The 16,470-nt window shown below is 36.5% G+C and overlaps 1 protein-coding gene across 1 annotated transcript; it reads right to left on the bottom strand.

Annotated features, from left to right (window-relative positions):
- Positions 1-3,763: 3,763 nt before the first annotated feature.
- On the bottom strand, positions 3,764-13,628 carry kdm8 (lysine (K)-specific demethylase 8). The gene is made up of 8 exons (XM_028455348.1): positions 13,508-13,628; positions 10,731-11,205; positions 9,532-9,704; positions 8,868-9,000; positions 8,742-8,792; positions 4,592-4,747; positions 4,394-4,486; positions 3,764-4,305 (listed from the first exon to the last, which is right to left on the bottom strand). Exons 2-8 carry the CDS (start codon positions 11,184-11,186, stop codon positions 4,141-4,143), a joined length of 1,227 nt encoding a protein of 408 aa, XP_028311149.1. The 5' UTR covers positions 11,187-11,205; positions 13,508-13,628; the 3' UTR covers positions 3,764-4,140.
- Positions 13,629-16,470: the final 2,842 nt, after the last annotated feature.

Raw genomic sequence — 16,470 nt, 5'->3', positions numbered from 1 at the left:
TTATGTTTTATTAGCAGGGTCCTCACGGTCATGAAATTCCTGCTCAAGTTATGGAATTTGAAAAAAACAATTTTCCAGTCTTGAAAAGTCATGGAATATTTGAACTATTTTGGAAATATAGCCTGTTTTATTTGAATGTTTAAAATATGTTAAACCCCAAAGATGTTGAGTTTTATCTCAAAGTGAAAGTGCTGTAGACCGGCAGCATCATTGAGCGGGAATATTCACGCAAATTCCCTCTCCTCCTCGTTTATAAAACCGTGCGTAGGTAAGATCACTTCAGCTGGAAAACCAGGAAATGCATACGCATAAAAAAAGATCTTAGCACTTCAGAACTAAGTCATGGAAATTTGGTAAAATATTTTAGAAAATGTTTTGAAAAAATCATTGTGAAAAAAGTGTGGGAACCCTGTATTAGGTCATTTATTTCAGGCTCAGTACATGTGATTAATTGTAATTATTCATTGAGAATGTAATAGTAATTGACTTTCAATTGTAATTTTAGTTGTAATTGGCGAAAAAAAATGCCAGTCACCATAATGGTAAGTGGGTTGTAATAATTAAACTTGTATAATTTAAGACGTAATTGTAATTGAAAAATGTAATGTGCTAATAGGTGTGCTATGGACGCTAATAGGTGAGCTATGGATGCTAATAGGTGAGCTATGGACGCTAATAGGTGAGCTATGGACGCTAATAGGTGAGCTATGGACGCTAATAGGTGAGCTATGGACGCTAATAAATGTGCTATGGATGCTAATAGGTGAGCTATGGACGCTAATAAATGTGCTATGGACGCTAATAGGTGAGCTATGGACGCTAATAAATGTGCTATGGATGCTAATAGGTGAGCTATGGTCACTAATAGGTGTGCTATGGATGCTAATAGGTGAGCTATTTTATAAATTTAAAATCTCTTTCCTTTAGGATGCACAGAAGCTCAGACAATGTTGGAACTGTCTGAAAGCATACACCAACAGAGCAAATATATTGAATTAACATTGTTTTAATCCTGTGACGCACTCCCACTTAATCCTTTTATAAACACTCACCTTGACTTACTCTTTACACTGGCTCCATCTCAGGATTGTAAACTTTTAAAGGTCTACCGTTAACATTTTTTTTTTCACATTTAGCACTACTTTAAAGCTTTTTTATTGCTGACAATATATCCAACTTATTACTATGCATAAATCAAGGATTTTGTACATTTTGTGGTGCAACATTACTATTATTAATAGTTTTATAAAAATTAGATTTTTTTTTTTTTTTATTTACTTTGATCCTTGATGCTGAAATGTGTTGATTATTGTATATTGTTAATGTGACCTGTTGTTGCAAACCAAAGAAACAGAATACTTTAGATTGTTGTTGTACATAAATGTTGATTTGAAAATGAATTTACAGTGGTCGTTTATTATTATTGATTGATTTTTAATAAGTCAAACATAAGGGACACACCGTCGCAGAGCAAAACGTTACTTTGTTTCATGGATTTAATCCGAATATGTCAGATTAATTTGAAGAACAGAGCACATTAATCAAACAGAGGAGCAGGGCAGATACAAGTTTTAAGAGAAAGGGTTACAGGCCCAGAGGTCCCAGACTACTTCTCTAGTAATTGAGTATTGATTAGATTATAATGAGAGTAAGCAGTTTTGCGTGATCTTAAGTCAATTGTGCTACTAACTTGACAACAACAAAGCACTGAAGGCTTAAGTGAAGTATGCGGCGTTAACTCACAAAATTAAATCTTGGCCAGGGTTGAGATAACTTTAAAAAGAAACTTAATCTTCACTCGAGCTGTGACGACTTTCGTGTACACCGTTGCGTTTTATTGCATGTGCCACTAAAACGGAGAAGCTTCCGAGTGTGCAGCGTGCTATGGATTCCAATCCCCTCCTTTCGTGTTTTTTTTGCATTTCACACGTTAAAATAAGGTCTTCCATTTGTCACACTGTTTTACTCTCAATCTTATGATCCTCGACTAGAGCTTGTCGGCTACAAACACCCAAATGTGCAGCTAACTTCCTCTTTAAGGACATTTTTTTTGTTGCCAGTCTTTAAAAAGCCTCATTCATTTGTTCATGTTCATCTGTGACCCCCCTGATTGGCAGAGACCGGTGGAGGCGCTCACAGTTATTACTCCAGAAGACTCGCTTTGTTTCAATGAATTATGGAAATCGCACATCTGAGGATATTTGCACTACCGACGTTGGGAACACAATTACATAAACTAATTTGAAGACGTAACAGCCTATCACATTAGGAGGCTAACAGCTCTTTGTAAATTATAGGTTGAATGAAGCAAAAAAAGAAAGTGTTTAATAGTGAGTTGTTTTTCCCATCCTTTGCTGCTAGTTTTCTACATAAAAGATGTTGATGAAATTATCGGCAGTTCAATTACACTAATCATGCAGCAGTTGTGTTCATTCTTTATAGGTCTGTGGTCAGCGCCAGAAAAAAAAAATCAAATACCCCTCCCTATGGTAGAACAAAACACAACTGTATTTTTTCTAAAGTGTGATAGTGACAGTTGTGTCTGGAATTGTTGGCAGGGGTGTTTTTTTTTTTTTTTTTCGCGATTTATCAAAAACACGTAATTATCAAATAAATGTTTCAAAAAATGTTTTGATGTCATACTTGCGACCAAAAATGTCAACAATGATGAGACATCTTCAATAAAACAATTTGAGTTGCTTCGAAATGTATTTTGTAGGGCAGTAGTCAACCAAGGAAATGGTTGGTCGACCAAGACTATGGCTATGACTATGAATAGTCGTCCAGAAAAACAAAAAAACAGAGAATGAATGAGCAGGTGCAGATAAAGACGAGGACAAAGAAAAAGAGAGACAAATATTTTGTTTTGGCGTTTTGTGGTGCAGATTTGCTTTTAAACACAGACCATTCATGATATGAACTTTATTCAAGCTTTGACCAGAACCCGACAAAGCAGAACTGAAACCTACAGGTCCGACAGACATTAGGTATTTATATCCGTGCCCGACCTGAAACCGACAATTAAAGCCTATTTTTTCCTCATACAAATGACACGTCAAACACAGGTGCGCAGTGTGCGCGCATACGCATATACAATCTCGGTATGATGCAAACTCAGTACACGACACCGGTGTCCGTATTGATAGCCTGACGTCATCGTCAACAAAGACTCTGATTGGCCTTCGTCATGCGAAACAGTCGCAGGAGTTCAATATTTTCAACTCTTGCGAATGTGCGAATACGATGAAAAATCGGCCCAACACTCTTGACGCGTGGATCGGACCGCACAGGAAAGATTACACCTCTGGGCTGCGTCTATTCATTGACGTTGTATGTAATCTGGACGCAGGAAACATTTTGTGATGCATCCGGTGTGAAAGCAGCATTACACAGCTGTTGCTGGACATAGAATCATGTTTAGGCATTAAATAAATTAGATTTGATAATCCTTATCACCTATATAAGTGCATTGCATTTTTGTTTTGGTCGACCAATGAAAATCTTGGTCGACCACGACGGCATCGACCAATTAGTCGACTTTACTACCACAGTTGGCAGCCCTAATATTTTGGTCATCAGATGACAAAAAGTGACAAATTAACAGTCAAAAATTTTTGACTTTGCAATTAATGTTGCGCAAGATCGTCCATAACATCGTCAATATACACTGCAGAGTATTGTTTAAGGTCTTAAAATCATCCCAGTCCATTCCATGTTTCGATTTTCAATTCTGTTGGAAAATTGGGGGGTAATGTTAGTTATGGGACTATATTCACTCAATAACTGTTTCTTCTTGCCAAAAGTATTATTCTGTGAGCTTGGGGAATGGACTGGGATGATTTTAAGTGTATATTAACAATGTTATAGACAAAATTACTCCCAAAGTCAAAAATATTTTTTGAGTTATTGATAAATTGAAAAAATCTTCGTCAGGGTGTAGCACTAAATGCACTCAAAAACACCCCTGCCACCAATTCTGGAGACCACAAGAATAATTTTCCAGACATTGTCAGCGCAGCCCAGTTTAATCAGTTTAAATATCAAGACTTGTTTTTTTTTTTCTTTCCCACAGCAGCAGAAATGAGCAAAACTAAAGCTTTTTGTTAGAAAATACCTTTAATATGGAAGGACATTCATGAGTCACGACCACCAGAAGCTGACTGAGAAGCTAAGTTCTAAGGATCGGACGTAGTGCCAGTGTTGGACTGGGATAAAAAGCACATCCCCGCGTTGTAACACACATTCCCGATACGGAGCTTTGGTAAACTCTGGGAAACGCTGCAAGTCTGGATTCTCCACATCCACCTGCACGGATGGAGAGAGAAATGAAAAACAGCACATATATATATATGCAGGTTCAACACATGCTATCTCTGCAGAGCGCCAATCCCACCTGACTGGTATTGTGAAGCAGCGGTGATTGATGAGGGTACAGCTTGTCTGTGTCCTCTGGGGAATATAGGCGAATGTATTTGCTTCCAACCACCTAATGTATATATACAGGAAGGATCCCCATGAGCCCAACAAAGTGTGACTGAGTGACAGATCTTTGACATTAACTAGATCCATAAAGCAGCAGCGCTAGCTTCACCTGAGCCAGGAAGTTCTGCTGAGGATCCTGGTGGAGCGGGGACACGGTTCCTGCAGGGCCGAACCACGCATTAACAGTAATGTTATCTTCATCTCCCTCATCGTCACCAAGGCAGCAATAATCAGGCAGGACGATGTCTTCCTTTAGCTCAGGGATCTGAGGGCCCAGCACAGAATAGACACACGCTCACTGTACATGTATGATTATTTCACCATTTATTCACACTACAAAGTTCTATAAGAACTAAAATAGGGAATTTATAACTTACTTTTCAAAATGAAGAATAAATGATCAATATCGTGTCACACAAGATTTATAATCTAGTCATGTCTTATTCAGTCATGAGAAAGACCAACTTGGAAGATCTTCAACCATGTACCAGCTGTAGTTCACCGTCTGGCCATTTGAAATTAAATTTAAGACCAACTTCACAGAAAACATAATTTTAGGGGGGAAAAATGCCACATCAATTACATAAGGTTGGGTTAATTTTATTCTTTTGTCTAGTGCAAATGTTTAACTGGCGGTCCCAAAAGTGAACACACAAAATGACAGTAAAATACACAAAGAAACAGGCTAAAATCATCACAATCACTCCGAAAACACAAGACGACCACAAAAATAGCCAGAAATCTATAAAACGACAACAAAAATACAAAAACACAATAACCATTAAGAAAAAACTTTCTTGGTCAAGCAGTTTTTGTTAAATGTACATTTTCTCATGTTGTTTATACATTTTTTAAAAAGAAAGTTACCATTTATTTTAAAATGTGAGACAAATTACATTCATAAAACCATACTTATTATGTGTTAAAATGTAATACTTTTGAAACATTATTTAAGACATTTTCATGACAATTAAGGCCTTATTTTAAGATTCATGAATTTAATCCATTTAAAGGCTTTTTAAGGATCCGTAGGAACCCTGTTATAGAATCCCAAGACAGTGTACACTAAACAAAGGACTAGTCAATCACAGGGATTACTTAAAATCACACTCGTGTTCATTTTTATCGACTTTTATGTGGTATATATTTTTAAATTATGGGCTAAAACAGGATTTCTGTACATGCACATTGTACAACTTTGTTTAATCTAGGGTGACCACACGTCCAGATTTACCCGTACATGTCGTCTTTTCACGTCTTGTCTGGCTGGTTTTGCAAACTCATCAAAATGTCCGGGTTTCCTAGGGACCCTGAACACATCTAAGGGAACACGTTCATTTAAATGACTGTAAATCTGCTAATATTTGCTCTATCTGATAAATTCCAGCAGTTTTTAAAAGCCAATATCATGTCATTAAAGATGCTGCTTTGTTTTGACAAAATTGTCAAACACAGGCAGAGAGATGAGGGAGATTAAAGTCCAAGATGGATTGAAAGAGACCAAATACCGGTGGATTTGATTAAAAAATATCAGCAGGAAGAGCCTCATTTGAACACGAAGGAGCCACTGGGAGAAACTTAGCCTCTACGTCGTAATGATACATCTGATCTGCACCTCATCACATCCACGTTTCTCATTGTTTTATTGATTGAGAGATGTTAATACATGAGATTTTTGAAGGACGGATTGCTATAATGCATAATAAAGCGGATTGATCTGAGTCATTTTTTTTTAAAGTCTCTGCTGTAAAGAAAGAAATGCGTTTTTTCAAGACTCAACTCTCGAACAATAATATCATCATGTGTTTTATTATGAAACACAAATCATAAATGAATTCAATAAAGTAGATTAAAGTGGTTGATTCTAAGTTATCTGTACACATTTCATTTTCCAAATCTCGACTTCAGCAAAGTTTCGTATTTTTAAATGTTTTCTTTATTGACACCATTAAAAAAAGGTAAAAATGTTCTTGTCTGAGTGAAAATTAGGATGTACCACAGTCGTGGACTCAATCTGATCCATCAAATAGAACTAAACATCCAACTTTTACTTTGACAAGGTGCCCTTTAAGCAAAGTTCATTTCAGACAATGCTGTGATGATTATGGAAAAATTAGGCTGAAAAGTCAATAATGCTCAAAGCAACGCGACGTAATGTTGACAGCACCAAATATCACCTGAATACTAAAATAAAGTGAAGATTGTAAATGTTTACTGTTCTACCTGATCTTAATCTACATTACATTCCCTTGTCACAGGTTTAAAGCAACACTGTTGTGAAATAATTAACTAATGTCACAATCATGAAGTAAACCGAAGTGTCCATGTTTATTACTATTAAAGATCGGATGGATTTGGATGAAATTATTAAATATATATCCCACTCATTTTCCCATCCAACTTGTGATGATGTCATGGGTTCTATCAGAGTCAACAGCTCAATGTTGACAGGTAGTCAGGGTAATCCTGAGTTTGCCATGTTACCGTGACCGGAGCGCGTTAGCTGAGCTTAAGCTGCTTGGCGGAGGTCTGCGCTCTCCGAGTACTTTTCTAGTTATTATTGTTAATGGTATAAGTGTTTAATTATTCTTTACCACACACAATCTCAAACAAAAATATTCTCAACTTTTATTTTCATAAATCTAAATCTAGTTCAAATAAAATCCAGTATTAAAATATCGAGATTAAATGTCTCTGGGGTCGCCAGAAATTTGTGATAGAAAGATGGGGTCACGACCCAAAAAAGGTTTGGAACCACGGAACCAGGAATATGTATTGTCCCTTTTGTAAATGTAAAACTGATACAAACACTTTAGAAAGAACTACTCTTATCATTGATTCCTCCCGTACTATCTTCACATGGGAAGTTGTGAAGAAAAGTTTTCTCTCTTTCACTTTTCGGGGACACAGGGTCAACCCCCTCCTCTCAGCCACTTCCACTGGCTGTTCAGTGGGGATCCCGAGGCGTTCCCCGGCCAGTGTGTGGCTCTAGTCCGACCTCCTCACTTTCCTGCTAAGGCTGAGCTCAACTCCCCAGTGGAGAAAGCTCTTTTTGTCTGCTTGTAACTCACAATCGTGTTCTTTCAGTCATTATTACCCAAAGCTCATGAGCAGAGGTGAGCACTAGAATGTAAATTAACCCCTGGATTTTTTTTGAACTACACTAGACCAGTTAGGATGTGATCTGCCTGTCCATCTCCCACTCTGTGATACCTTCACTCATTAACAAGATCCCTTGGTAATTAACTCCTCCACATGAGGCAGGACATCTTCCCTGACCTGGAGTAAGCAATGGATCCTTTTCAACCTGAGAACCATGGACTCAGACTTGGAGGTACTGATCCTCAACCGAGTTACTTCAAACTCTGTGTCTGCTTTTACAGCCCCTGCACGAGTTAAAATAAATTGGACTGATGGGCCCAGTAGGCGATATATCGTTATTCAAGATATATGGAGTTTTATAATTAGGTGATATAATTACAATATTGCCTATATCGATATACATATTTTTAAAAGCTTATTTTGTGTTGAAATACTTGTTTTAGTAGTGTCTGCTTTCACTACTTCTCAGAACAGCATGTGAAGCTCAGTTAGATGGCTTTCTGTGCGTACTAAGCCAGACCTTCCCCTAAACAAGCCACACTACAGAAGTCACTCACACATGCTGTCCCTTAGAGGAGAAAAAGACAAAAGTGGCACATATTGTGGAGCTCTTTGCTAATAAATTAGCCTGTTTGGCATTTTGCATCAGCAAATTTATCCAAGAATTGTCTTTCTGATGAGACTTTATTTGATTTAAAATGTATTTATTTATATCGTATATAACTATTTTAAGAAAAAATGTAGAGATATGAGTTTTACTCTGACCCCTGAACTCAACAGTAAGCATCGACTGATATGTTTTTTGTTATGGCTGATACCGATTATTAGTGATCAAGGCCACGAAAACCGAAACATAGAACCAATATTCATTTGCGGTAAAAAAAAAAAAATGTTAATTCTTTGACATTTTCTATAGGCGGGACATTGTTACACAGCCAAGAGTGGTGACTTCAGGCAGAGAGAGACGGCTGTATAAGAGCCAAAATAAACATATTTTATCGGCTATCGGTGAAAAAAATGGACGATATTTATTGTTGTAAAAAATGTTGAATTAGACGGTAGACGTTATCAGCTGTGTTGATTATCGGTCGATCCTGACTCAACAGCCAAATATGAGTTCGATGAACATTATCAGCATCTTGTCGTTGTAATATCACCTGGTCAAAGAGCTGGTGCTGGGCCAGATAACCTGAAGCATTATCTCCATCCTAGATGACAAAACAAATGAAACGAAAGTTACATAATGTGTTGTTTTTAAGACTCGATCTGTCTGCTGCACTTACCTTATTTAAAATGTATCTGTCGATGAATTCATTGAAAGTTATCAAGGTTTGGGACCAGTTCTCATCCGTGTATCTGGATCCCACTTCAACTGGAACGGTCCGACATCCTGCTACAGACCTCAGGTATTCTATGCTTTACAGGAAGAAGACAATCCAATAGGTTTGTTAGACCAAAGGTAGATTTTTGCATGAGTCAGCAGAATGTCAGAGGATGAGGTGAACAATCTTCTGTAAGGAGAACATTGAAGGTTATTCAATGATGCCAAGGGACAAAAAGAAAAGAAAAGTCCACTATGGCTTCAAAGTGAGCTGTCAGGAAGGCTGAGATGACTTCACCATTCTGAAAGTGCTTTGACTGACTGAAACTGAGATTTAACACCCAAGTGTCAGCAATCAAACTGATGGAGATGTAATGGGAGTCCTCCAGGCTTCCAGTCCTCTACATAAGCACACTCTGCGTCAAAGTAAATCAGTGTGATTATAGGCAGGACGCAGCATAAGTATGCATTCTGATACAAATAGTTTGAGGCTCATTTTCGCAAACACAAGACTCAGTTTGAAAAAGCGTTCTTGTCCCGTTGAATTTAACCTTGAAGGCATTACATTTATACATGAAAAGACACAATTGGTATGGTGAAGTAAACGATGGAGAGATGACACCAACCTCCAGGCATGATGGTTGAGGGCGGGCCAGTGCTCGATGATTCCCTCTAAAATCACTGGTTTGAGTGGGCGCAGATAGCCCGTGTTAAAGCTTTCAAGAGAAGGACACTTTATCCTAAGAACTGCACGCTCGTCTTGGATCACGGGAACATTTGGGCTCTCGATCTTTATTCTCTGAGAATCAGGTCAACATGACATGAGAAAAAAAACACAAAAAGGTGTTTTATTTTTGGAGGAAAACATAAATGTGTTTTATTTGTGTGCCTTAAACTTTGTCTTTTACCTGAGGTTGAGAATTTGTACCCTAGAGTTTAATGGAAATTATATGACTAAACTACTAAACTATTGGGGAAAAATGTTAAGCATTATCGTAAGATATCTCAGTGATTAATTCATGTTCTTTCTTTTTTCTGATTTATATTTATTTTTTCTATCACTGTTTTTTATATTGTTGTTTTCACTTGTAAAGTGCCTTTGAGTTTCTTGAAAAGCACTTTCAAATAAAATGTATTATTATTAATATTATTATTATGAAAGTAGCTGACAAGATTGATATTAAATAGTGCTATAAAGTATGTATTTTTGGTGCATTTCATTTTCTATTTACTGAAATGCCCCTTCTCAAACTGAAGGATACACAATGACATTTGTGTTGAAATTATTTCTTGTTTGTTTTTTTGCTGTATAGTGATTAAAACATATGTATCCAATGTTTTGCTTTTATTGTTTTGATGTTGTTTCTGTCATGAAGTCTGAAAAAAAGAATAAACAAAAAGAAACTAAATAACAGAAAACAGGTAGTGCTGTTTTTTAGTCTATTTTGAAAAGCCCTGGCTATTTATCTTGAATTATAGTGAATTACACATTTCTGCAGCTGCACTATACTGACTTTGTTTTTTATGACAAGGCTAAAAGAGGATATGTGATTTTTATTAAATACAGCCTAAAATGCATGCTTTGTTTTCATCAATGTAAAAGGGAATGTTGAAATGTTTAATCCAATTTAAGAAATGAATGTAACCACAGTTGTCATAGTAACAGCTGCTTTATTTTGCATGAATAAAAACAAAAAAAAAATCAAAAAGGGGCAGGAAGGATTAGGATAGCAAATGCTTTACAGTGTAAATTAGAAATGTCCACAAATCTAAATAGATTTAGCATTTTATTTTTATTTTAATTAAATAAGAAAAGTCCACCAACCTTGGCCTCGTGTTCTTCTTCTCTCTCCTCGGCTTTGTGAGATCTCCTTATTTCACTTTGCAGAAGCTTAACAACAACATGGAGTATGTTGTCCATGATAGCTGCGCCCATGAGCAAACCCATGTCACAAGTCCTGACGGCCTGCAGGATCTTCTCCTCTGTGGGATCTTCACGACAAAGAGCTGCGGCCTTAAACAAACAGCCGTAGGCGTAAACACGCCTCCAGTCTTTGTCCACGTGGCGCCATGTTCCCGTGTTGAGCCTCTCCCATGATACGTCCAGGACGATCTGAGCATGAAGCATCCGGCAGGTGCTGCTGGTGTCGGCGTAGAGCTGCTGACGGCACACTTTAAGCATCTCCTGCACACTTGACTCCACTCTGTCACTGAACTGCAGTAGAAACTGCTCCTCATTACCAGGCAGGATGCTCAAGATTTTCCTCCACAGCGATGCCATTGATGAGAAGTTATTAGAACTGTGGGATGAAAAGAATGAGTCTGATTGACTGTCTAACATGAATCTTATTTATTATATAAGCAAAAAAAGTTCAGATCAGAATAGGGTTGGCCAATATGGACCAAAACTCATCTCAAATTTTTTTTTCATCGAAATGGCAATATTAAATAAAACAAAGTCTGACCAGAAAGACAATTTGGGGTTCAATTTTCTGACGCAAAATGTCACATAGGCACATTTATTAACAAAAAGTTGCAAAATATGTTTTTTTTCTATTAAAGGGGACAGCATGTGTGAGTGAGTTATGTAGTGTGGCTTGATTGGAGGAAGGTCTGGGTTAGAACACACTGTTATTTTATTTATTTATTCCTTTCATGAAAATGAAAACCAACACATTATTACATCAAATATTATCACAGTCCAAATGAAAAAAAAAAAAAAAAAAAAAAATCATGATTGGAAAGGAGCAGTAAGAATAATACTGTTCTTATATTTCTGCCCCTTAACTTAATAAACACATAATTAATGACGCCACCAACCTTCCACCATCAGTCCACACAATTTTCACGAGGGGTATCCTGATCCGATATCAGATATCGGTTCGATATTAGCCAGAAAACGAATATCAGATTTCATCGCACTGCATCTAAAATCTCCGATATATATTATATATATATTAATTGTAGAATACTGTAGATATTATGTTGAAGGTTAAATTTCATGTAACCAATTGGTTAATAAAAAATGGGTCACTTTTTCTCACACCTCATACGTGACATCACTTGATCAAGCCTTTTCTAACATTCCTAACACTACAAAATAAGTAATAAAGGTATGCATGATTCGTGTTGATATCGGTCAGTAATCAAGGCTGCATTATCCGTATCGTATCATAAGTGAAAAAGTTGTATCGGGACATTCCTAATTTTCACTATTCTCTAATAACCCTAAAAATGATGAAGAAAATGTACAAATCACAGTCAACATTCTGAAGCATAATGGCTGTTTTTTTTGTTTTTTGCCTTATACATTTTTTTTTAAATTGACAATTATTTGAAGAAACCTTCACATCATTTTGTTGAGCATTCCACACCCTTAAACCAACAACAGACAAGCATAGTAGTCCTAAAGTAGCAAAGCAGCAACTCATAAGAGTATTTTATTAGAAAATAAAATTACCTATAAACCTATAATATATATCGATATAAGCAATATTGTAATTTTCTGTATTGCCATAATAGAAAACTCGATATATCTTGAAGCTCGATACATGGCCCAGCCCTATATCTGAATCAAATCAGTTGGTGACACAACACTGTAGTGACGACACCTTTTCTCCCACACATATACACACAACCGTTGTCCGCTTTAACTCTGACAGCCTCTGAGTCCTTTTCTGTACCTAAACGTCCAAACTGGCAATCACAACCTGCAGATGAAGCCACACGGAGCCAGATCTCTGTGTGACACACGCACCATCATGACATTTTCTAGCACAGTCTTTAGGCTTGGCCAACTTTGCCTCTTTGTTAGTCCATCAATGTTTGGATGTTGTGTGAAGCAGAAGACGAGGCCAACATGTCGAGGCAGCCAAACCCCAAACACCTGAATCCATTGAGTGCGAAAACAAAACCTTCTGCCTTAGCCGCCTTTCTTGTGACCAAAAAAAAAAAGCTACACGTCCAACAACGATGTTATGTATCGTAACACCTGTCAGCTGAAATCTAACCAACTTTATATTCTCCAACAATTTAAGCTACAGTAGCTTATCTGGCCAGTCATCACTTAGCACCATTCACTCATTTCCCTTACTAGAACTACTTCTGATAGACACGAGCAAGCCAAAAACACAACATTAATGGCTGTGATTTGGAGGATGAGACAGACCTCTGGCCAACACTTTTTTTTTTTTTTTTTGGGCTCAAACTCACTCAAAACTTGCCCATTTATTACCGCTTCCAACATAAACTTGGAGGAAAAAATGTTAACTTTAAGCCAAATGTGTCCTGCCCAGCAACCAGTGATAGGATGAAGAGAAAATATGTGATATTTTTTTATTTCCATCAAAATAATTTGTAATTTGTTTCAAAGACATTTGGATTTTTTAATAATGTAGCCTACATTATAATACATATTTAATTAACATTTTAAACATCAGGCAAACTATTAAAAATACAGTATTTATAGCATAAAAGCGTCGATTTTTATGTATTTAAAATATTAAAAAGACACTTTTTTGGTGTCATGCCGTATTAAACAGCACCGTATTCAAAACCATTGACATGAAAGATCATATTTACTCTCCTTGAACGTATATTTACCTGTTTTTGTCACATTGTCGGCATTAGTGAGATATTGAGAGAAAAGTAGGAGAATATTATGAATGCTAACTGTGCTACAGCAGCTAAGCACTCCATGCTCTGCAGCCGCAGCCAAAATAACACCGGACGGAAACAAGGGACGGACAGAAACGTTCCGCTTTACGGAAATTCGTTTTTTTTGTTTTATTGTCTTTAAATCTTTTCAAAATGGTATCATTTGTATATTTTAGCATTGCTTAACAAACATTAACATTTACATGATTATTTCCCTCACTTATATTGTGTGATAAATCGTTTGTGTTAACCATTTGGTCCAGTAGGTGGTAGTAATATATCTGGACACATACTGTAAATTCCACGACCTTGACCAGGATAAGCAGGCAAATAGATGGATTCATTTGATTATTAAAGTATTGAACATTAGTCTGGACTACAGGATAAGGAAATTAGGCAGTTACAGGGTCAACTTAAATTTCTTGGCTAAAATTAAAAAAATAATGTCACTATGTGCAATGAAATTTACAATATAGCAAATAAAAGCTAAAACAGATTTACACTGTTTTCCCCCAAAAATGTGGATTGTATTCTTTTTATTTTTATTTATTATTATTGCTTTTTTTTATGGAAGTAGCAAATTATGGTAACATATAGCCATATCTATTTTTCTCATGTTTTATTTTTCCTAAATTTCCAGTTTACACTTTAGAATAGACCCCACAACTCTGAAAAAAAGGAGCAAGCGGGTCAGAAAATGGATGGATGTACAGTTTAGAATAGAATAATATTTACTGCTCCCGTTTCCTTGGGGAAATTTGTCATAGTAGCTGTGCTGGCAGACAATAAATACATCTACAGACAATCAATACACATGTAACAGTTACAGATACACTCATTAAACCTCTAATATAGAATTAGAATCCTATGGCTAGAATAAAACAAAGACAAACAGAAGTCAAATTATTGCAAACGACCCAGTCTGACTTTTTTTAAACTTAGTAAAATTTAAATTTCAGGAGCCTTTTCAAAGTCATACATGTTATCAGAAGGTAAACGTGTCTAATAAAAGTCATTAGAAGTGTATAGCATCATTTTACAACTTTATAAGTTGCGGCTAGTCCTAGCACACATGCTTCCTCAATCTACTTGTCAGTTTTGTGACTCCACACAGATCTATCAAAATGAGGAAAAGTTCAGCCCATGAAAACATGAAACAAAGCATGAAAACATTTGCATGAACTCATGGACATGTTAAATGACATGAATAATAAAACCTTTTCAACATGAAAACAATTATCTAGTCGTTATGTTGCACTGAGACTCATCTGTCACAAACATGTGTTCCTCCCCTCTTTTTACTGCCACTCAGGAACAATCCTCAGAGGCTAATTGATATGTATCTGCTCATGCTGAAGCAAAAATGATAGTAAGGTTTGTCTTTTTGATAACTGGCAGATATATATATATATATATTAATTTGCCTTTTTCTTTTGTCACAGGGAGGAGACGGCCTGAGCAAACACGATAGGAAACCTGGAGCAGGGACACGATTATCAAAAGTCAAACAGTACAAAATTCAAATACTCAGAGCTCTGCAAGCTGAAGAGCTGTTCTTGTATGTAAAGTGGACGAAAACAAAAAAAAAAGATGACGGAAGCATAGGAGAAGTGTGTGTTCCATTTGAGTCTGTTGTTTATTGAGGTTAGAAAATATAAGTGATGGCCAAAACTCTCACTGTTGTGTTTCTGCTCTTTTTTATGGATTTTGAATGGGGAAAAAGGTGACTCATGAACATTTATTTTTTAGAAAAACATGAAAATATTAGAAAAACATCACCTCACATTTTGCATCTATTATCAAAATTGCATGAAAACCACATTTTGTCTTGCTTCACTAATGGTCAGTTGGGTTAATGCCGAACAAACAAGTTTGATTTTAGATGCATGATGTAAAATATGTATAGTAGGGGATTCAGGGGAGTGTGTTGAAGAATTAAACAGTACTAGTATTCAGGGTGGGTGTTTCACTGTATTGCTTACTTGATTATTAATTACAATTATAGCGTAAGTACAATTGTGATTTAAAAAAAAAAAAACTGTTGATGTCGTAATTTTAATTAAATTGTGATTGAGTTCAGATAATTAACTTTGTAATTGTAATTGAAATTGAAATTAAAATTCTATAAAAATTGTACCGTAAGAATATTTTCTTCTTCTTCTTCTCCTCCTCCTCCTCCTCCTCCTCCTCCTCCTCCTCCTCTCCTCCTACCTCCATTATTCTTCTCTTCTTCCTTCTTCTTCTCTTCTTCTTCGTCTGCTTCTTCCTCCCTCCTACTTCCTGCCCTCCTTCCCCGCTCCTCCTCTCTCCTCCTCCTCTCTCCTCCTCCTCCCTCCTCCTCCTCCTTCTTCTTCTTCTTCTTCTTCTTCTTCTTCTTCTTCTTCTTCTTCTTCTTCTTCTTCTTCTTCTTCTTCTTATTCCTGTTACTGGCACTTTACTTGGATTTTTGAGGACCTTCACGGGGGTACAATTTTGTGAAATTTGGCTGAATGGTATAGTTTGGTGAAAGAATTAAAGGGGCGGTATGATGAAAAATTCACTTCATAATGGTTTTGCTACAGTCATATAAATCCCCTCCCTATCTTGTTATTCCACATTTTGTAAAAAATCAGCTCCAAACGGGCAAGTTGGATTTTTCCCCGTTCCTGACGTTACCTATAGGAAACTCCTCCTCTTGACAATCCTCTCTCCTCCTACCATGGACATAATACACGCCTCCAAGAATGTGAGCTCCTCTTTCTCAAACTATTTATTTATTTATTTTTTATTTATTTATTTATTCAGTTTATTTCCGACATGGTTACATTCACTTTTTTTTTTACAATTTTTTTTTTTTTTTTGTACATGCCGAAAAAGGAGACGAGAGAAGCAGTTTGCTTATCAAGGTCCTGTCCCCTGTTTTGTACATC

Source organism: Gouania willdenowi, chromosome 8 (genome assembly GCF_900634775.1).
Source record: "Gouania willdenowi chromosome 8, fGouWil2.1, whole genome shotgun sequence".
In the NCBI taxonomy this organism is placed as follows: Eukaryota; Metazoa; Chordata; class Actinopteri; order Blenniiformes; family Gobiesocidae; genus Gouania; species Gouania willdenowi.
This window is presented reverse-complemented; position numbering and strand designations above follow the sequence as displayed.